Genomic DNA, 24,304 nt, shown 5'->3' on the forward strand with positions numbered 1-24,304 from the left:
TCTGTCACACGTGAAATATTTTCATCACTAAATGTGCAAATTAAATGGACACATCATAAAAAGGTATTCATTTTTTTAATTATAATTCTCATGTTTTCATTTCTCTTGGCATCTTTCAGGTAACTTCATAAGCTCATCCTCATAGAATTACATTAGATTTTGTTTTGTTAAAATATTTCCAATGTTTGCATTCCATAAAAAGACCTTGCATTTCTATAAAGAATTTCTAGATATAAATTTTTTATTTATTTTGTAGTCTACATAAGATCTGCTTAATCATAAAACCACACAATTCATTTCATTGAAATTATTTTAACCATTTTGACTACAAAAGATCAGTAGGTTCCTTCCTGTAAAACATTTACAGCAAAAACTCGTCCTCCTGCCACAACTGGAAAAAATTTTCCTTTCTTTTGTGTACATAAAACAAGATTTTTTTTTACTTTTTTTTTTCTTAAAACTTCCTATCTATGGAACACAATATCACTGGAATGCTTTCCTACAGATAACATGGTTGTCTTCAAGTACAATATTAAATACTTGTTGAGCTGTCCTCTTATGAAGTCAAATTCTGTTTGATTCGTTTTCAATCTCGTTAACACTTATCCTTGAGTGGCTTTTAATCTTGTTAAGTGGTGACTCTGAAATCTTTGTATCAGTTATCACTGATATCAATGTCATTAATGCTCTCCTTATAATTAAAAGGGGAAAATGAACGTCTCCGGCCCTTGATAAGTGGTGACCACCTTGTAAAAAAAAAAAAAAAAAAAAAATCACTGAATTGATTTGTGAATCAAAAATAAAAATTGAGCCTTTTCATAATCTAAATCAAATTTTTGTTCAAACTATTTACTCCAAATTACACATGCATATTTATCATCTGATTATTTAATTTTAGTACTTTTTAATTCAAAGATTAAGTTAAAATTCATAAATTTACAAATTGTTAGATTTTTTTTTTTACTTCATAAAGAATAAATTTAAAAAAATAAATTTTTAGATATATCACTTCCCTTGTAAAATTAAGCATACCATACAAAAAAAAAACAAAAAAAAACTTGCAGTCCCATAATTTGCCCATGATTGCTTCCTAAATCTGTCCACCTCTTTTACTCTCCTGCTTATACCTTATCCTGTTCCCTCTCCCAACAATAGTTCTCCATTGCTTTATTTTTTAAATATTTTTTTTTTTTTTAAATTTTTTTTTATTTCTTTCTGGTCATGCTGTCATGTTTAGTCCTAATCAACAGATTGGTCAGACATTTTGATATTAATCTTTTGTTGGCCTCTTGTCTCTAGAAACAATGGATATACCCTGAAAGGCTTACAGTAAAGCAAGCGTTGCACAATCTATAACTAGACTTCTCCTCAGCTGACATTGACTATGTTTGTGGCAAGATTTGTTTACAAACGAATCACTGCTTATTAAGTCTCCCAGGGGTCATCCAAGAACAAAGGTTATTGAGTTTGTATATAGACAGTGGCACATTGAAGGGGTTACTAGCGATGGTTGTAACTAATCAGAAACTGACTATTTAAGTGAACTGCTCAACAAAAACTGCTTAACAAGAACAGCTCAACAATTGAACTCATTGGACTTGAAAATGGCATTGTTATAGTCAGCTGGGAAGCAGCCCCATGGTATTGTGTGATATATAATTATTTTAGCTTGATATTCTCTGCAGAGTGACAAAGTGAGTGAAAATGTTCCAACCTTATTCCTTTTCACCTCTCACACACTGAAAGATAGATCTTTTTTTTTTCTCTTCTCTTTTCTTACTAATCGTAAAAGTACAAAATGTAGAGGATATTGGTTATTCTTTTTGAAGTGCTTTCCTTACTAAAACCTACCAATCTTTCAAGAAAATCAAAATTTTCGCCTTTTTGAATGCACATCTTTGTAGCTGTTTAAACTTTCTAACAATGTTTCATTTCGGTTAAGAATTTCATGTAGCGTTTCTTTCAAGGACATATCTGTAGAATACTTTGCTACATGATTGCTTCCCTGAGGAATACAACATGGTCATCTTTACATTCAATGTCCGTAAATATGTCAAAGTGACCTAAGTTATCCTATTTTATTCATTTCATTCAATCCTCAAGATATTCATCATAAAACTGAAACCATATTATGCATCACTAAGAAGGTTGTTTTTGTTGAGGTGGTTGACTGCTTCTTTATTTAATATAGATACCAACAACTTACTCATGACATACAGGAGACTTATTGGTCTGTACTTAGAGGGAGATGACTTTTGCATCATTATTAACCTGTTCCCACCAGTTCTGGCAAATAGCAAACAGGATCTTGAATAGAAGCGTGCATTCTATTCCAACCATCATCAATGGACCTGAAGTCATCTCATCAGCATCAGACCAGGCCAGGCTATTTGCCAAGAACTTTGCAGCTAATTCTACCCTATGCGACAATGGCCATCAACTCCCTGTATTTCGTCCTATAACAGATAACACGCTATGCAACATACAAATATCTGTGCGTGAGGTCGCCAAGCTAATCAAGAACCTTGATTCCAGTAAAGCAACTGGCCCTGACGGCATTCCAGTTATAGTGCTGAAAGAACTCCATCCAGAACTTGCCCCCATACTTACAAAGCTGTTTAAGCATTGCCTTAAGGAGAAGTGCTTTCCAACACCCTGGAAAACCTTATCAGTATGCCCTGTATTTAAGAATTCAGGTGAAAAGTCATCTCCCTCTAAGTACAGACCAATAAGTCTCCTGTGTGTCATGAGTAAGTTGCTGGAATCTATCTATATCTATATCTATCTATATCTATCTATCTATATCTATATATCTATAAAAACAGATGTGTGTGCCACAGACGATTTCTGATTGGTTAATCCAATAATCACATCTCCTAAAAAACTATGGTTCGTAGGCTCTTAACCTTACCGTAAAATATTATGGCTTTATTTATTGTCCATCTTGGAAGGGTTTAATTTTTTCCTAACTTGCGATTTACAAATTACAAAAATACGAAACTAACTTACAATCTAACAATCGAACCTCCGACATCACGGCCGCCATTATGAAACTAAACTTAAAAAAAAAAAAAAACGCGCGTTCACTCGTGGTCTTTACATTTCGGGTTTGGGTACTTGTGCAGTTTTCCATTGACATTAAAAAATGGAAATATTTAAAAAAAAAAATATATTGTACGTACTCGTCATGGGATAAAGTTTTCCTACAGAAAAAATCACGTAATTTCATCAAGTAGTTATTTTTTTATAGCGAAAAAAGAAAAAAATCAACGCTACAAGCGAAATTAAACAGAAAGTTCAAGTAGGGGGATTTCCCTTTTTTTTTTTTATAGCGAGGCCAAATTTCGCGAATTTGGCCTTTTTTAAAGCAGTTTGGCCTTCAAAATTTCTGTTTGGCCATTTTCTTCACCGATGAAATAAAAAAAGCAAATAAAAACAACGCAATAAAACTTTTAAAAATACGGCACACTTTTGTTGTTCTTGTTTGTTTTTTTTGGTAATTTTCCTTATTTTTTTATTTTTTCAAGATAATACTATTAAATGGACACTATTATGCCAAATTAGCCCCCCTCCCCCCCAAAAAAAATGCACAAAAATTCGAGATTTAAGGTTTTGACGAGATAATTTAGCGAATTGTCCGGACTATTGGGAGATAACCATCCATTAGTTTTTCCTGAAATTTTGCCACAAATTGTATTTCATTACATAGATGTGCATAGTAACAACATTTCTTTGCCGAAAATTCCCGTTGCGTCTCCAGATTTCATCGGTGAAGAAAAAGGCCAAACAGAAATTTTGAAGGCCAAACTGCTTTAAAAAAAGGCCAAATTCGCGAAATTTGGCCTCGCTATCAAAAAAAAGGGAACTCCCCCTACTTGAACTTTCTGTTTGGTTAAGAATCAAGATGGCTGAATTATTAATTACTCGCTTATAAGACTATCATTACACACAAAAAAAAATATAGATTTATTTTTGGGTAAAGTTCCCCCGGGTTTTCCTTTCACTTGAGTAAATAATGGTCTTTTGTTATATATATGGCGTACTATTATCCTAATATATATGATGTTTATGTTTATAACAACATTTTAATACGGCGCTGCTGATCCATAGTCGTTTCGACTGACGGATGCCACACACATGTTAAGTGTCTGTGTGTGTCTGTGTGCATTTCCCTACGCTAAAACTCTGTCAATTTTAAGCCTAGAGATTCGAAATTTGATATACAGGGTACTGAGATTTGGGAAAATCGATGTGATAGGTTTTCGACAGAAATTTGGCGATTAAGTGGTCAATATTCAACGATTTGACCTTTGAGAACTCTACCAAACTCCTACAATTTTGGGTCTAAACAGTAAACACGTGATATTTTAGATATAGATTCCTTGGACATGGATCTAACTTATTAACTTTACTTGATCCCTAAACAATAAATGTTAAGAGGTCATAATAGGGGTCAAAGTTTTAAAAAATTGACCGTTTTTTTTTTTTTTTCTCAGCATTAACCTCAAAACACCTGGGCAACGCCGGGCACTGATTGCTAGTATTAAATAAAGAAGTAGTCAACCACCTCAACAGAAACAACCTTCTTAGTGATGCACAATATGGTTTCCGCTCTGCAAGATCTACAGCAGATGTGCTAACGGTTATATTACATAGGATTAGTGAATCTCTTAACAAAGGTTTTCTTTCCAGGGCAATTGCTCTTGACATATCGAAGGCCTTTGATAAGGTATGGCATAAGGGCCTACTTCACAAGATTTCCAGCTACGGTATTACTGGAAATGTTTTCTCAATCATTAAATCATTTCTCTCTGATAGGTTCATAAGAGTAGTGGTTGATGGGCAGAAATCAGAGGCCCACAGTATTAATGCTGGAGTCCCCCAGGGGTCCATCCTGGGTCCAACTCTCTTCCTGATCTACATCAATGATCTCCCAAATCCCCATCCGGCATCAATTGAAATGGATGGCTCGCGTCTTGAGGAGGCTCCATGTTTTGACAAGCTTCTGGGTTTGACCTTTACTCCTGATCTGAAATGGAACACGTACATCAAGTCTGTTGCCAAGGTCGTTGGAAAGATGGTGGGATCCTTCTACCGCTCCAGAAGATATCTCACTACTGATGCAATTCTCTATCTATATAAAAGCCAAGTGCGTCCAAGGATGGAATACTGCTACCATATCTGGGCAGGAGCTGCTAAAAACAGCCTATCCTGCCTTGACAGAGTACAAAATAGACTTTGTGGCTTAGTGGGGATGCCCTTTTCTCTTCCCTGCAACCTCTCTCCCACAGAAGAGACGTTGCGAGTCTATCCTTGTTTTATCGTTATTTCCATGGCAAGTGCTCGTCTGAGCTCCAATCTCTCATCCACCCCCTCGCCAATCTTTCACGAGAAACACCCGTCTGACTGAAACTACTGTCAATAATTTTCCCCACTCTTTATCTGTGCCTAAATCCAAACGTAGATTCCATGAGCAAAGCTTCTTTCTCAGAAGTGCACGCCTGTGGAACTCTGTTCCGTTTGTCTGTTTCCCACCTGACTACAACTTGGATGTCTTCAAATCCAACATAAACAAACTCCTGACAAACCGCCCTCTTAAGTAAGACACCCTATCAAATATCCAATACTAATGATTACTACAATTCTATCTCATTGATTACTGTACACGCAATAACCCTTATCCCTGAGTGGCTTCCAGGCCTTGATAAGTGATGACCCCCATGTAAAAAAAAAACCTTTATCAAGGCTAAAGGCCACTTGAGGATAAGTAGTAACTTTTTAGTGATAGAATGATTACACCAGATTGAGGTGTTCTGAATAAAAAATTTAAAAAATGAATCAATTAAGGTACGTCCATTCAATCTATGTTGTTATAAATGAAAATGTTGTCAAACTTTTGTGCGACGGGCAAAACTTTTAACAATAAGAATTGTATGTAGTGACATGTTAGGTTAGCAGTTAGTATGATAGTCATGTTACTCCGTATAAAGGTAGATATCTCTTTGGTTAATTATAGTCTGAACTATAGAGGCTGAATCAAAATTATATAAAACTAGCTTACCCGTGTCCTGGCATTGTCTGGGAACTTAGATTAAGTGATGAAATTGTAATACTACTATTTTATTACTACTAATGTTACTGATAATAGTAATACTGAGAAAAATATAATACAAATGAAAATATAACAACATTCATAATGATACTAATAAAACTAACCATAGCAATAAAATAGTACCATAAACTAATAAAAGAAATAAAATACTAAATAGAAGGGTAATAAATGAAACCATTACAAGAATAACATTGATAACAATACAAATAACTGTAACAGTAATATCGAGAATAGTACAAATAAGAATAGTAATAATAGAACAAAGAATACTATTACTACTACTACTACTACTACTACAAATACTACTACTAACAATGATAATAAATCAAAATAACAACAACGTCTGAACTCCATTCTCTGGTCCCCCCCTTGCCAATCTTTCACGAAAAACACCCGCCTAGCTGAAACCACTATCAATAATTTTCCCCACTCTTTATCCGTGCCTAAATCAAAACGTAGATTCCATGAAAAAAGCTTCTTTCTTAGAACTGCACGCCTGTGGAACTCTCTGACGCTTGCCTGTTTCCCTCTCGACTTCAACTTAGATGTCTTCGAGTCCAACACAAACAAATTCCTGATGAACCGCCCCCCCCTTAAGTAATGACACTTTATCAAATCTCCAATACTGACTATTACTACGATACTATCCCATTGATTACTGTACACACAATAACCCTTATCCCCGAGTGGCTTCTGGGCCTTGATAAGTGATGACCTCCATGTAAAAAAACATGAATCATGTAGAAAATCCAAATATAACTAAAAGTATCAGCAATAAGACGAAAATCATCACTTACAACAACGATGATGATGATGATGATGATGGTGCATAATGGAATAACTCCCAACTACTCTTGTGGTTTGATAATTGTTGGGTGAAACTGCCTATGTTAAGAATGGCTTAATAAATAATCTTTTAAGTGTCTGTGATGAACTGATAATCTTATTACGTAGATCGTCGTTCTTAACATGAATGAGGGAGGGGACTATCTTAACTATTAACAAATCAATATATAAGATTGAGAAAATGAAACATATATATATAAACTTACGAATGAAGTAAAAAAAATTATATATGATAATGTTAACACTTTCCGCCTACACAAACAAAATGGAATGTGACTGAAAGTAAATTGAATACAAAACTAGTATACTACTACACAACAAACTTTATTTGTTAACTGTATTTTTGTTCACTGAAGTTTTATGTGAAATTACAGAATAGTATAAATACTGTTTTTTGTGAAATAGATAAAAGAAAAATCTTTTGAATAAAATAATTTTTATAAATCAACTAGCCTGGGTGCCCGGCATTGCCCAGGTGTTTGGCGGTGTGTGTTAAGCAAAAAAAAAAAAAAAAATGCAGTAGTAGGCAGGCTCAAACCCGTATCGCGAAGGAGGAAAAAAACATGAAAAAAAATGTGATGTATTTGCCGTTGCGTCTATCGTCAAACCAGAAGTGGCGTAGGTTTAAATTAAGGCTAGTCAATCGAAAAGCGGGGATGACTTTAAAAACTATCGGTGAAAAAAAAGTAACCCCTTGTTTGTAGAAAAGTGCCCAGTTGAGGGTGAAGAAATACATGTTTTTAGCCAATTTTTCAATATTTGTTATCCAAAGGGTCAAGCTTCAAAACGATACTGATCTTGTGAAAATCCATCGCCTCTGCCAAAAGCTTTAGGCAGACATACATACATTAAAACAGACAAGTGAGATTTATATTATAAACTAGCGGGAAGCACCCGGCGTTGCCCGGGTGTTTGGAGGTGTGTGTGCTTGTTAATGAAACATCGAAAAAAAAAAAAAACTAACGTAAGGCAAACGAACGATGTTAAATGTAAAAATCAAAAAAAGAAAACAGAAAAACGAACGTTAAAACCATTAAAAAAAAACATGTGAAAAATGGTACCCACCAAATTTTTAAATTTAAATATCGAAACAGGCTTATTTAGCCTGTTTCGATATTAAAATTAAAAAATTTGGTGGGTACCCGGGTGTTTTTGGGTGTGTGGTCGGGGGTGGATAAGTGAAGTAAAAAAAAAAAAAAACAGAAAAATGAACGTTACGTGAAAAATGGCTTAAATAACACTGGAAAGGTTTTTAGTGGTTTTACTCCCTTTAAAACGTGTTTTCGCTTCGAAAATCATACAATGTTTATCGATATATTTTAAAAAGAAAAATGTTGCCATGTTTGGTAGAAAAGTAACTTATCTTGCCTTTGATAACATTTATTTGTTATATTTGTTTTTTGACAACTTTTTCGAATCTATGTATATAGTAATACAAACCTGTCATGTAAATTATTCACAGTTAAAATGTTATAAAAAAACAAAAACTTGAAGTTTTAAATATATTTCAAAGAAATAAATTACGCCCGGTGCTAAAATATTGAAAATTCACTGATCGTTAAAAAAAAAAAAACATTGCTGTGAAAAATGCTAACTTTAAAATATTTCGAAATACTCAGTGAAAAGTTTTATTTATTATTAAAAGAGCGGACTGAAAAATATATAAAAATTGTTTGTTTTTCAGGAAAAAATAAATAAATAAAATGAAATATTCGACTTTCTCCAATAGAAATTAAAGGTTCAAAAACTAGTTCACTTAAATTTTGTTAGATTAAAATTATCCCAATGTGCAAAAAATAAATAAATAAACTGCTGTGAAAAATGCTAACTTTAAAATATTTCGAAATACTCAGTGAAAAGTTTTATTTATTATTAAAAGAGCGGACTGAAAAATATATAAAAATTGTTTGTTTTTCAGGAAAAAATAAATAAATAAAATGAAATATTCGACTTTCTCCAATAGAAATTAAAGGTTCAAAAACTAGTTCACTTATATTTTGTTAGATTAAAATTATCCCAATGTGCAAAAAATAAATAAATAAACTGCTGTGAAAAATGCTAACTTTAAAATATTTGAAAATATTCAGTGAAAAGTTTTATTTATTATTAAAAGAACAGACTGAAAAATATTATATAAAGATTGTTTGTTTTGCAGGAAAAAAAAAATAAAATGAAATATTCGACTTTCTCCGATAAAAATAAGTTCAAACACGTGTTCACTTATGATATTTTGATTAAAATTATCCCAAATGTGCAATTATAATAATTATCCGAATGGAGAATTGTTCTTTCTCTTTAGAACATACATGGACAATCGGTAACGCATTGGTAGCTATATTTTTTATGCCTGTTAGCCTGACCACGTGGTTGAATACTGGGAGCTGTCTATACCGACAAATTAATCAGGAAGTGACGTTATGTTATCATGTGCATCGGACTTCTTCTTACTCTCGGTAGGTCCTGGATATGACCTTAAACTATATCCGATAATGAGGCCTCAGCTTGCATGCTTTGGGGAGTGTGGAGACACCCTTTAATTGCCATTGCTACTAAGTCCACTCTGACCCGGAGTGGTTAATACCTGTTAGGGTCACAACTATGGGTTAAATAGAAACCGACTTAAAATAAACAAATATATTCTATTAAAATTTTTTTTTTCAAAATCTTTGGATTTGGCATTAAATAACCTGAAAAGGGTTGATATGCCGTAAAACAGAAACAACCAGTCAACCAGTTACTCCCGGTAGCCACAGTTTTCCCCGCATTGATCAAAGCTCATTGCTTTCTGGACGTCCCTGCACGAGTGCCAGGGCGATACATTTTCTCCAAATTCAGTTTTGCTTTTTTATAGGAAAAAGCCAAACAAACACGCAGATAGTAAGGAATAGCGCGAAAATAGCATATAAAAGTCGCTCAAATAAAAGATAGACACGATCTTGTTTTGTAAATTGGAGATATTATAATCTAGGGAGTATATAAAAAGCTGTAAGAATTAGTGTGCTCGCCCCCCTCTCCTCTGCAAAAAAAGTCTTTGCCAGACATACAAAAAAAGCATACACACACACACACACACACAACACATTTTCGCTTTTATATATATAGATGAAACCTCCCCCAAAAACATACAGTATGATTATATGAACACATATGATAAAATGTTCTTGTGCAGAGAAGTTATGTAGAAGTAATATCTTTATTATTTAAAAATCAATTCTTAACATAGGAAGAGGTGAATGTTTTGTAACTATTCTGTACTTTCACCTAACAATTTACCTAACAAAACTTACCATAAAACTTTAATTAAACCTAAAAAATACAATCGATAAAGTAGCAGAGTACCTTCTCTGCATAAACATCATTAATGGCGTGTTCAGTATTTTCAGAAATCGAAAATTGTTAAGTGGATTATTTAATGTATCAAGTTTTATCATGTTTTCATGTGGAAATGGTTTCAAAATCCAGGGGAAGTAATTGTAATCTATCCATTTGACAATCTACCATTTTTAAAATACAAAATGTTGGACCATTATTGTGCATGATTTTTTGTAAAAACTGGATTTAGCATATCTTTTATTGGATCATTTTTATAATTTTTTAAATTTATACTAATTTTGACATGACTGAATGTTTGATATGCATAAATACTGAATGTTTTCACCTGAAATACATTTGTCTCAAAATCCACTATTCTGCACAAGCACTTTCACTTTTTCCCAGATTCAAACATTCTAACTCAAGTTCAATGGATGATCCAACGAGTCATTGAATCATTGAAATAAGATTCCAGCTGCTTATTAGGGAAAAACTCCCCACAAAGAAAAGAAAGAAGTGAACAATACGCATGACTCTCACAATACCTGCCTACCGTAAAAGTGAGATTCAATCTGACTATTTCAGCTGTCCACACTCTTGTAGCAATGACATATTAAAAAATAAGATTTAAAAACTGAAATTAATTGACTTGGCTGATTGAGAGAGAGCAACTTGTAGAAATGTTTAATTTTTTCAATTTCACTTTTCATTGATTTTTATGACCACCACCTCAGATTTGTTTCCTTGTTTAATTAAAATTTTTTTTTTTTTTTTCAGGCAAACGAATTCAAGAAATAATTTCTATGCTGGTTGCCATCTGCTTGTTCATCTTCAACTTTGTTAATTTGGTCAAATACTTCAGAGTTGATAATTTATACTTCATTGCTTTATCTTCAAGTAAGTTCAAACTTTTTTTTTCTCCATTGCAGTAATCTCTCAATCTCACAGATGCCTTTGCTTACGGCCTCATTTTGTGAAGAGCATTCACAACTCTATTTATGTTGCTTGCCATCAGAACCAAAATGTCACTCAGTCGGAAGGTGGAATAAACCAGCTCCTCCAAATAATTCTCTGATTGGGTACAAAAATATCCGAGAACGGCTCTGTCTGCATTCTCCAGTGACAAAAAAATGATTACGGCGAGGGGGCACTTCCTAGGACTAAGCTGAATCATACCTCCATCTCAGATAGGGATTCTGATGGATCAAGTCGGTTATCAAACGAACATCAGCTGGTATAAAAAAGGGGCAAAAAAACATTTGTAACATGTTTTGCTAAAGTCTCTATAAATACAAAAATTAACTAAAATTTCTTTTCCTCTCTTCTTTTTCCTCCTCTGTTTCCCCTTCTTTTCCTTTTCTCCTTCTCACCTCCTCCTCATCCTTTTCTCTTTCTCTTGACATGTACAGCATTCCCTCCTCCTTTCTAAATTTCTATTCTGAAAATTTTTTTAGCAGTTTTTCAGAATATAAAAAAGTTTTTTCTGAAATTTTTTAAAGAATTATTCATAAGCAAATTATCACTGTTTTTTACATTATGTTGACCATCGTTGAGTCATTTTATGCCAAAATTCAATTTGTATATAAGGTTGTTTTGTAGATTGCTTTGAAGGAATTTTTTGTTAGGTATAATACCTGGTCTTACCAAAGTCCTAGATCAACATTAGTTCAGTCATTTTATGGAAATCTTTGTGCTGATGTGATTGTAGTTATTTTATTGTTGAAGCATTTCTTCAGCTTTTAAAAATCATTGTCTAATTTTTGTGAAACAAATCTTCAGATTTATTAAGAAAATTTGAAAAGCTTACCATCCAATTTTTGGAAGGAGTTTTCATTTGCTATGTAAATTTCTTAGGTCTTATCTATAAATTCTGAAAAATATAGATATTTTTTTTTTTTTTTTTTTTTTTTTTTAGCTAAATAACAAAAAAATGAAATAAAAAGCTCATTTTATATGAAACTGCAAAGCTTTCTTCCCCCCCCCTCACTTAATATTTAAAATAATCTTTAATTATTGAAAAAAAACTCGATGCTTGATTTCAAGAATTTTAAAAAGAAAAAAATTTTTTTTTAATTATAAGCAATTTTAGAGTTGTACATGTCTGCTAATAAATAATCTAAAAGTAAAAAATTTACTGAATAATTGAAATTGAATAGGGCAAAAACATCAGTGATCATTTTTTTTTTTTAACATTTACTAATGAGTCACGACTTATGTCCAAATCTATCTAATCATGTGACTTGCTATCATATATCTGGTTGTGTTGACCCTGTGGTTAAGCCTTGTCAATCACACTTCCTAACCGCCTATGCTTACCAACCAAAAGCATGTTTTGCTAACTTAATGTTACAATCTAAAGCCCTGTACTTTTAAAATCTACAAAAAAAACTAAACTTTTTTTTCTTTCGTTTTAAGTGATAAGTTATCGGCTGATCTTTTTTGAAAGTAATTTGTCTTCTTTTTACAAGAAAGAAGTAAATTATGTTCCAAATGCCTTGAATGTAGGCCAAAATCTCCTGAAATAATAAGATCGTCTTCATTCTTTTCCTTCCTCAGTTTTTGGCATATTGACAGCCGACTTTGCCAGTGGTCTGGTACACTGGTGTGCAGATTCCTGGGGAAGTGTACAATTACCCATTATTGGAAAAGTAAGTGCATTCTTCTTTTCTTTGAAAATTCTAATTTAATATTCAAATCTTTTTTTTAATTTTTTTTTTAAATTAACCGAAACTTCTGATTGTATAATTTGGCGTAATAGTTACTGTGTTCACTAATGAACTGGAAGGGCAATCCTAGGCAAAAGCATACAAAAGACTCAAAAACAGATATTTAATACCTCTAAGCACTCGGCATTACAAAGTAAAGATCAAAGGTAAGTGGGGAGATGGGTCAATCCAGGAGTGGTGATCTCCCCTAGATTTCAGTGTAGTAGCTAATGAAAAGAGGAGCTTTTGGGAGTCCCTTGACTACAATTGATAGATTTATTTTATTCATGTTTTAATTGTATAAAAATTCTAACGCATGAAGAGTTAAGTCATATTTCTGTGTTATCTATAAATCTTTACCTTTGCTGAAGGCAGCCATGTGTCTTAGGGGAAATAATTCTGCCTGTCTTATTGAATAATGGAGCTCTCCTTCCTTCATTCTTTTATCAAGTTCTACTCATTCACTCGTGCAAAATAAAGTCTATTAACAAAAACATTCATTGTCTCAAAACAAAAAAAATGGTGTGCATGGCATAGAATGAGGGAAATAATCTAATGAAAAAGATAGGAAAAATATTTTTATAATTTTTTTTTCTCTTGTTTAGGTTTGCGCTGTTATAAATTGATTGTATAAATTTTCCAAAATAATAGCTGGTATTCTTAAGATTAAATTCCTAACTATAGTCTTTTTTTTTTCTTTTTTCTTTTTTTTTTTTTTCTTTTTTTTCTTTTTTTTTTTTTTTACTTATGTTCACCCCTTACAAAGCATATCGCCACTTGGACGTAAGGGGCAACTATTTGGGGCCATGTCTAGGAAAGATTAACAAGATATTTGTTTAGTTTACATTTAAACTTCTGCATATCAGTACAGCCAGCAAAACAGGCAACAGAAAGAGAATTCCAAAGTCTAGCTGTTCGAGGGAAGAAACTATTAGAATAGAAAGCTTTCTGGCATTCAGGGATATCAACAGTGAAGAGGTGAGATCTTATTGCTAAGCAGGTTTGTCGGGGATATGTAGGTCGAGAGGGTACAAGTGAAACGAGTTCATCAGAACACATTAAAAAAATTTGTAAAACAGGCACAGGGATGCAACATGGGACAGGGGTTGGAGTTTAGTTGATAAAGTGGGATATATTAGATTGACAACTTTTTTTTTCTCGTCAACTATTCATGACTACTACAAATGCCTTTCATTGAGTTTTTCCTTGCAACTTGTATATGTTTTGAAATGAAGAAATAGAACTCTCCATACGGCAGATCTTAACTATTTTTCCGTCTACTATCATATATATTAAATAAAAGATCAGGAATAAAAAAAATGAGATAACTTTATATCATCAGCTCAATAAGAAAAGAAGATATAATGGAGAGAAAATACAAAGTATAAAAGTTGGTTTAATAACATTCAGATTTAAAACAAAGAAAGTATATATTAAGAAACATTAAAAATATATATTGGTGATGGAACAATTCTAATATTTTTTTCATCCCAGTTCTGCTACAATTACAAGTTTCGATAACAAAAGTGCACGGAAGACTACAGCCACACCATAAAAGTAATTGGCTGCACAATTATAGATGTATTATCAAAAGCGTTCATCAAATGGTGTTGATTTAAGTTCGTTTATATAGAAATTCCTTAAAACAATGAGGTAAAATGTAAATATACCAAAGTTATGTTAAAAAGCAACAATTTATTTACGTTTTATTTGTTTGTTTGTTACATGATTTTGCTTCATACATTTTTTCTCACTAATAAATTGAAAAAAAAAAAAAAAAAAAATGTTATTTTTAATAAAAAATAAAATTTTCATTAATTATACAAGAGTTGTTCCAAAAGTAAAGCTGCCTATTTTTTAACTTAAAAAGTTCAAGACCTACAAAGACATGACTGGTGCCATTAAAACAAGTTGCCTTTGTGCTCCAGAATTTATTTTTCTACATAGAATAAAATAGAAAGCATTACTTTTGGAAGGCCCTCATTTTATATATATATATATATATATATATATATATATATATATATATACACACACACACACACACACACACACACTAACAGGGAGACATGACATTGCCCATTTTTCAATCAAATTGATTAATTGCCTGCTCTAGTTAGAGACCCATTGTGATGCACTGGGAGGAAGCTTCACATGCCTCTCCTCAGTGACTTAGTCCATAATACATTGTAATCTACATTGCACTGTAGAGAACCTACTGTTGATTTTATGAAATTATATTTATATATATATATATATATATATATATATATATATATAGCTTGAATTTAGATTTAAAAATGAAAATGTCAAATATCATGGTGCAGTTGTGCTCTAAACAGAAACATTCATTTTGAATGCACCCCTGTCATATCAAAGAGTCTACTGTTGATTTTATGTCAGTCTTTTGGCTTGTGTGCTAATAAAGCTTCTCAAATGCACTTGTGATGTTAGGCTGTGTAAGGTGTTAACTTTGGTCAAAATTGCCTGTTCCTTCTTTTATTGAATTATTCAATTATCAATAATTATTGAAGTCATTCCGATACAAAACCTATCTAAGAACACTGCCAGGCACATAAAGTACCTTTGTAAAAATCAGCCCAGCCATTTTCGAGTCCATAGGGAACAAACTCTCACACACAGTGCTTTTTGGAATGTTCATCATATATATATATTACACGAGAGTGGACCAAAAATTTTGAAATTTTCAAAGAAATTAATTTATTCGACAAAATCGTCATATATACATGAGCTTATTTTTTGATATAGTTGCCATTTAGATCAATGCGCTTCTGGGGATATTTGAAGAATTCTGGAGTAGTTGTAGCGTTTTACTTCATCTATGTCATAAAAATGGGTTCCTTTTGAGTTTTAGAAAAGAAAGAAGTCTGATGATGTTAAATATGTATGATATGGTGGGTGAGGAAGCACTTCCCATAGAAATTCTCAAATCTATTTCATGCAATCCTTGAAGAATGCATCGTCATCGTCATGATGAAATTACCCCACCATAAAGTTTCCTGTTCGTTTTTTTTTTTTTTTTTATCCAAGCATCCTTTAACTTCTTTAAAACCTCAACATAGTAAACTTCTGTTACTGTTCTTGGATTTTCAAGCTAATTTATGAATGAATCCCAGAAAAACATGTTCATCACTATGAGATTGAAACTTGATCGATCCTGAAGAGTCGTATGAGAGCAGTTGTTTTTACTGTTTTTTTGTTTTTTTTTCTGGACTCTGTATCATACTAGCGTGTCCAAGTTTCATCTCAATTGATCATTTTCACCAGAAATTGTTTTTCAGTTTGGTTTAATAATACTGAAGCGCGATCATTTCGGAGATTCTGTTGATCAGGCTGAAACACTTTTGGAACCCATCGGTAAGCTGAAAGCTTGCTAAATCCCAAATTATGAAGAACTTAATTTACCGACCCATAGGAAATGTCTATCGACATAGATATCTGATTGTTATTTGCCAATCTTCAATTAAATTTTGAGGAGCTTCAATATTTTTGTCTTTTATTTTTTATTTTTTTTAAGTTCCTCATCTTCTCGCTAACAATATGGAGACTAGATGTGTAGAGTACTTCAGATATCATGCTCAGCAGAGCAACAATCTTTTAAGAGATGTCTTGAAAAAGACTGTGGTTCCTTAACTCCTAGTGAGCTTATTACATCTTCTCACATGAATCAGAGTATAGATGGTCCTGTTCATAATTTGAATTGACAAATATATGTTCGGGTATGGTCTATGCAACAGTAACGGAATTGAAGTAGTGAAGAGGTTTGATATAAGCATTCCAGAATGAATTTGGTTTGTCTATTTGCTACTTAGAATATCTCATGTAAAGACATCATCTTCTCTGCCTTATGACATATCCTCTTCAGCACATACTATGAACGCTGAAATTAGTATTCTGCTCTCTTAGAGTTTCTTATTCCCTTTTTTATTTATTTATTTATTTTATTTTATTTTTTTATTTATTTTTTAGCTCATTGTAATGATCGGATAGCTATATTTTAATTTGTTGTTAATTTGTATGAATAATATAATGTATTTGTGTGTCTGTATGTAACTATTTAATCGATAAACTCTTAAACTACTGGCCGCATAACACTGAAATTAACAGGAAATAGTAATCATACACCAAGGATGGTTTATAATGAGTAAAATCTTTGTTTGGATGAATAATGCGCACAGAAATATGTGGACAAGTTGAAATGCAAAATGTTCATTTCAACTTGTTGACATATTGTTACTTCTTTTTGTGCATGTGCAAAGTCATTCATTGAAGTGGTTCAATTTTAAATCTTATGTATCGATAATTCAGATGGTAGGGAATGCGGCTAGAACCCTAAATGTTTTGATTTCGATTCTACTTGATATCACCCAAGTCATTTTCTTTTTCTTATAAACTTTTGAAAGCTATACTATATAATATCCAATAGAGAATTGGCTCTGTAATAATAAATATGAAGTCTGCATGAATTAAAATATATTTAAGCGTATTTTACGACCGGGTAAGGTCGAGTATCTCACTAGTATTTAAATAAAAATCTTGACTCTTCATAGAATTGTCAGTTTTGTTTTTTGTTGTTTTTTAATAAATTGATAACCTTTTAATAAATAAATTACCGCCCTTGTCTCTTGCCACAGATTATCTCCCCTTATCTATTGTATTAAATTATCTTTTAAATTAATATTTTAAAGAAGAAACAGTTGATTGGGTAAGAGTAATCACCAGGTATTTAATTTTAATATGATAAAAGCGAAAAAGCTTAATTTGTGTCATCTTTTGAAATAGTTTTAGTACATACGGGACACTTCTACGGAGCTACCACTGTGATATTAAATCGAAAATTCTTTCATAAATGTTATTTAAACAAACAGTATTATTTAAACAAACAGTGTCAGATAAGTTGGCTTCAAACACGTTTGTTTGCAAGACATTTCTTATACTAATAGACACATCATTCATCTCAGTTTTGTGTATCTTAAGTTTCATTTCAAATTATTTTTCACCTCATTTTGAAAGCTTGACAGTTTAAAACAAGTTATTTCCTTCTTGCTGATACTGAAGAGAATCGATAGAAGTGATCGTCAAGTTTTATATGGTTACTCTACTTCTGAGATTTGGCAGAATTCATCAACAGGACTGGTTCATTCTTCAAAATATTTAGATTGCTACCAATAACATTATCTAATTATTATGGGATCACTTGTAGACTTCTCATTTTTCAGACCAGAATTTTATCAAACAATATTCTATTAAAAAGAAAATGTAATTAATCTTTGACTTTGATATCCTTTATTTTGTTTTTTGAAGAACCCTTAATAGCATTTGTATGTCTTTCTGTTCTTTTGTAGGCCTTTATCCGCCCATTCCGAGAGCATCATATTGACCCAACATCAATCACCAGACATGATTTTATTGAAACCAATGGTGACACATTTGCCGTCACAATTCCTTTCATGTTATACTCTTCGTATAAGTTTTGCTATTTCACCAATGACCAAATAAGAGACACTTACAACTGGGAATGTTATATATTTTTACTTGCAATATTTGTTAGCATGACAAATCAGGTAAGATTTGTTGTTCTGTTGGATTAATCTGTTTGGATTTTATGAAAAAAGCCCAAATATTTTTCTTTCCTTTTTCGCCAATAACATTGAAGCATTTTAAGGTAGAATTGAAGGAATTAAATAGGCCTCCTTTTTTTTTTTTTTTTTTCCTTTCCTTTTTTTCCTTTCCTTTTTTTCCTTTCCTTTTTTTCCTTTCCTTTTTTTTCCTTTCCTTTTTTCCTTTCCTTTTTTTTCCTTTTTATTTTTATTTCTTTTCTTTTTCTTTTTCCTTTTATTTCTTTCTTTTTCTTTTTTATTTATTCCTTTCTCTTTTTATTTCTTTTTTCTTTTTATTTTCTTTTATTTTTAGTTTTTTTTTTCTTTTCGATTTTTTATTTTCCTCTTTATTTTTCCTTTTTTTCCTTTTCTTTTTGCTTATCCTTGTTTTATTTTAATTTAAAAAATTTTTTAAAAATTTTTAATTTATATATTTTTTTTCTTTATTTAAAATTAAATTGTTTGAGAATTGTTCGCACAATGTCATCAGCACAATTGAAATTTGAAATTAGTTGGGCATCGTTAGTGAACTCTGACATGCATGTGGCTATTAGAAATGCAGAAGAGCAATGCTGAAAGAATGTCTCCTTGCTTGATTCCTTTAAAAAATTTCAAATGACCTGCTGATTACAAGATCAGTCTTTGTGCAGTGGAATCGTCATAGGTTTTAGGATCTGAATGTATTATGTGCTTATATTTGTTGGCTCACGGATGTTCCACAGTTGATAACTTTATGCTATCAAAACTCTTCATGAAATCAACGAATACTATATGAACAGTTTACTATTGAATGTAATTGACTTTTGAGTTTGTTTCGGGCTTTTAGTATATTAGTGTGACAACAAAAAACAAAATGTATGATGACCAATCTACATGGCAATCTTATTCTCACTATCAACTGCAGTACCATTAAACAAGTACAAAATTTTGTATACCTTTGGCACAAAATATTATCCACTAATAGTCGATTAGCTATTTAACATGTGTGATACTATTGACCCCCCCCCCCCCCAAAAAAAAAAAATGTGTTAGGAAGTGAAAACAAAAGAAAAAAAATTCAGTTTATCATTAGAACAAAAATATAAGAAGTTGAATTGGAGAAGAAGTTGTTCAACAAGGAATACAAAATAAATATGAAATAGGATTATTAATCAAGATGTGAAAAGTGACTAGGACAAAAGAAAGAACATTGAGGTTGATATATTTAGAGTTAGTTTTGGAACAGTTTCCAGACCGTTTCCAATTGGAGACGGTTGAACGCAGGTTATGGCTTGGAGCAGATCAAGATGAGCTGGCATCAACTTACGGTAAACTTAGATGCGAACGTTAGCATTTATAAGCTTGATGATGTCACACACGCCCAGAGTACAACTGAAATATAAAGAATGTGTCAGAGTTTGTCTTTTCTGTATTTTCTCTTGCATTTTTTTTTTATTCATGCTTGTGAAATACTGTACTCCCCCTTGGCAGACATTGACAGAAGAGAAGCCGAAATAGAAGACTATAGAAACAGCATTGAGATCAGCAATTGTTGTCAAGGAAGAGAGTATGTGGTTACACACACCAAATAAAACTATGATGGCTTTGAGAAAAAGTATGATTGACTTCAAGAAGAGTCTTCTATCATGTTCAAGCTAGAATTTCTTTTGACCTGGAACGCATAAATTGGACATTTGCTGCTTAAAATAGAAACATTTCAAAATCATATAACTAGAATTTGCAGATAATTTTTTTTTTTTTTCGTTTTTCTTTGTTTCCTTCTTCCATTTCTTTCTGTTTCCTTTTTCTGTTTCTTTCTGTTTCCTTTTCCCGTTTCTGTTTCCTTTTCCCATTTGTTTCCTTTTTCTGTTTCTATTCTGTTTCCCGTTTTTTTTTTTTTTTTCCCCTGTTTCTTTTCTTTCCTTTTCATTTTTCCTTTTCATTTCGTATTTATTTTCCCTGAACATTTTAATACAACTGTCAGTAAATCTTTTTGAGCATTTTCCAAACATTAATAAACATTTGGCTAAATGTCATAATTTCCAGATTTGTTTTTCTTGTTGTAAACTTTTTTGTTCAAATTCTAACAAATTTGAAATGGATTTACAACTAAAACTATTTTTGTTTTAAATTCATTTCTTGTTTCTTTTCTTTTTAGTTCCATAAATGGTCACACACTTACTTTGGTTTACCTTGGTACATAAAATTGCTTCAAAAGTATCACATTATTTTGCCCTGCAAACATCATCGTATCCATCATGTCGCCCCACATGAAACCTATTTCTGCATTACAACTGGTTGGCTGAATTACACATTAGAGAAAATCCATTTCTGGACCATTCTGGAGTATCTCATCGAGAAGGCGACAGGCTATAAACCACGTGATGATGACATGAAATGGGCCAAGAAAGTTGATTGACTTTGATTTCAGAATTCTTTCACCTGAAGAGAGAAAAAGAATTTCAGGTGAAAACATTAACATGATATTCTTTGTTTGATTTTGTTTGTTTTTTTTTCAAAATTGGATTTTCTTTTAAATGATGGATCTAACTCAAAAAATATTCTTTATGTCTCGACATTCTCTTACAACATAAAGTAAAGTTCATTCATTTATTTATTTAGACTCTTGTTCATCCCAAACAAGGCATAATGCCACTTTTTTTTTTTTAATTACATTTTCACCCCAAACAAGGCACATTGTCACTTTGGTGTAGGGGGCTACTATCAGGGGCAACAACTACTGGGGTACTATGTAGAGATTTAGGCAGCAAGATGTCGGTTCACATTGCACTTGAACTTCTGCACGTCAGTACAGTTGGGGAAGCAAGGACCTGGAATGGAATTCCAAAATCTAGCAGTTCTGGGGAAGAAACTACTGGACTGGAGCAGAAATATCTTTTACATCTAGGGATCTCTACAGTGTAGGAGTGGGATTTAGCAGCCTGTCGGGTTTGTCAAGGGTGTTCACGTCGTGGGGGCACAGGTGCTTGCAGTTCGTCAGAGCATTCACCATTAAAATACTTGTAGAACAGGCAGAGGGATGCAACATTTCGTGGATGGGACAGAGGCTGAAGCTTAGATACCACTTCAGGGCCTATCAGATTTGCGACTCTCTTTTGAACCTTGTTAAGGAGCGAGAGACTAGTAGCAGATGCACCAGCCTAAATATGACAGCAATACTCCATATATGGCCGAATGGTGGCCTTATAGAGGTACTTTCGGGTGTTAGTAGTTTTCTAGCACGGTAGAGAGAGCCCACCTTCCTTGCAGCACCCCTGGCAATGGTTAGATAATTTTATTCTGAAGTATGTGTATATATGTGTGTGTGTATATATATATATATATATATATATATATATATATGCCTTGCGTAGGAGGTTTGGTATTTAGTATGCAGAATATGGACCCTGCTGAAAGAATTTACGAACACATTTTTAACATTGAGAGGGAAGAGTGTTTTGTAACTATTCTGTGTTTTTACCTTACAATATAAATGAAAGGTGCCATAAAAATTGAGTTTAACTTTAAACTCCTATCAAAAAAAAATAGCACAGTCCGAATTTCTATAGAAGTACCAAAGGTTTTCAAATACAAATGATCCATAAAAGGTTGTGAACATTACATAATCCCTAACATAATACACACAGTCAAAACATGGATTGATAGGTGGTATTGTAATCACAGAAATGCTACGACCAGTAGGAAGAGATTGTTCTGAAATGATCAATTGTCTGGGAGTTTTGTTTTAGTGCACAAAAGCAAGATTTGATCAGGTAGCATCAGCATCATAAAAACAGAAAGCCTATCAGATATGTTGGCTCGCCTTCAACCAAGAAAAGGATCAAACTTCAAGTTTGAATCTTGCATCATAAATGTTTGAATTTATTTTGCATTTCAATTTTGAAGAGTCATTCTCACTCATTGCTTGTATAATTCAAGAGAGAGATAATTCGAAAGTGGTTCAATATATTGACACAATGATGGAGTTTCAATGTGATAAATCAATGAAAATGCTATTGTCTATTTTAAATATCATCTTTATGGATAAACATACAAATTCAGCGGATGCATTGGTTCTTGTCTAGAATTCTTCCTATATTAAAAAACAAAGATAAAGAAAAATCTGTGACGAAATGAAAATATCATATTCCAAAAATCACTTAAATTGATTCAGTGGTTTTATTTGTAAAAAAAATCAAATTTTATGAATAACCAAGGAGTTACTGCCTTGTGGTGCCATTTTTGAAAACAGTCTGAACGATGGGAGATAACTGGACAATTCAAATTTGTAAGATTTTTGTTATAATGCCTATGAATTTCCATTAATCACTTAAAGTTATCTTATTTAAAAAATAAAATTACTTGATCAATTTATGTAACTTTTGGAATATGATATTTTTTGCTTCGTCACGGTATGCACATTTTACAGATTTTTCTATATTTTTGTTTTTAGATTGGAGGGAATTTTGGATAAGGATCAACATTTTTTTTTTTTTTTAAATGTCTTTTTTCAAAAAAAAAAATCTCTTGAATAAATGCATAAATCCAATAAATTAAATTTATTTTCTTACATTCAAATTTCTCAAGTTTTTATTTTTGTTTTCCAATCTTTTTCTTTGCAGAAACATCTGTCTGGGTTCAAGCCATTTTTTTTTTTTTTTTTTTTTTTTCCTCAAAAAGACTTTTGGCTCGTGAGGAGGAAATGACTGCAGGATGATTGTCATCTTTTTGTAATGTTCCAATAGATTTACTGTTAATAACCCATCATGTCACACCAGCATCCTCATCTCTAAATAAAGATGACATCAAGTGCACATTTATCAAATGCCTGCCTCCTTTAAGAAACCAATTAGAAAACCCAAATAATTTCAAAGTCTTTTTTTCTATTGCTACCTAGTTGTCCAAAATCAAAAAAAAAAACAAAAACATTTTCAACCATGATAAAAATGTACAGAATTTAGGAAACCAACATGTAAACACACTGTAAAAACCAACTGCTTCTTGAGAGCTTTTATATAACATGAAAACTTGACAAAATCGGAACAGAGCCTGTCCAAGACGGTAGACTAAAGGGTTCGGTAATGTTTCTGATAAAGTTTTATTCCAATCCTCAGAAATATATTGCTAAAGTTCTAATGGTTTTTATATGTTGAAATATAACTATGAATATTACCGCGTCATGCATGTGTTGTCTTTGTAATTGAAAAAAAAAAATCAGAAATCTGGTGTCACACTGTTTACGTTGGGATGGGGGGGGTAAAAAAATGTGTTATAGTTTATTGGAATTTATATTCAAATTTATAAAAACCACAAGAATTATAATATATTTGTGATGATTGGGATGTATCCTGAAACTGCAGTAAAGTGTTAGCATTAAACCAATTTACTATTGTTATATTTATATAATTACATGCATGCATTATCTGATAGAACATTCTTGAATTTGATACGTTGTCTTTAATGAAAAAACAAGTTTTAAATACGGTTCATCAAATTCAAGAATGTTTCCTTGAATAAAATGTCTGAGCCGCAAAATGGCTTGTCTATATATTTGTATTTTATTATTATATAAAAGATAAAATTATTTTTTATTTACTTATCAAGAAAAAGCATGACACGTTTTTTTTTTTTGTTTTTGTTTTTTTATATCAATTTTTCAACCTTCGTCCGTGATATTAAAAAAGCATCACAGACGAACACTTTGATTTTCTTTTTCTTTTTTATTTCTT

At 32.1% G+C, this 24,304-nt stretch overlaps 1 protein-coding gene across 1 annotated transcript in view; it reads left to right on the forward strand.

The window, feature by feature from the left end:
* Window positions 1–23,796, forward strand: part of LOC145278333 (plasmanylethanolamine desaturase 1-like) — a 92,196-nt gene extending 68,400 nt beyond the window's left edge. Inside the window, exons 2-6 of the mRNA XM_080130628.1 lie at window positions 11,048–11,167; window positions 12,827–12,918; window positions 18,342–18,560; window positions 20,734–21,041; window positions 23,198–23,796. Coding sequence (XP_079986754.1) covers window positions 11,048–11,167; window positions 12,827–12,918; window positions 18,342–18,560; window positions 20,734–20,994 — 692 coding nt within the window. The 3' untranslated portion in view covers window positions 20,995–21,041; window positions 23,198–23,796. The remainder of the gene's footprint in view (window positions 1–11,047; window positions 11,168–12,826; window positions 12,919–18,341; window positions 18,561–20,733; window positions 21,042–23,197) is intronic.
* The last annotated feature ends 508 nt before the right edge of the window (window positions 23,797–24,304 follow it).

This window comes from Euprymna scolopes, chromosome 1 (assembly GCF_053919585.1).
Source record: "Euprymna scolopes isolate OS-2025 chromosome 1, ASM5391958v1, whole genome shotgun sequence".
Taxonomy (NCBI): domain Eukaryota; kingdom Metazoa; phylum Mollusca; class Cephalopoda; order Sepiida; family Sepiolidae; genus Euprymna; species Euprymna scolopes.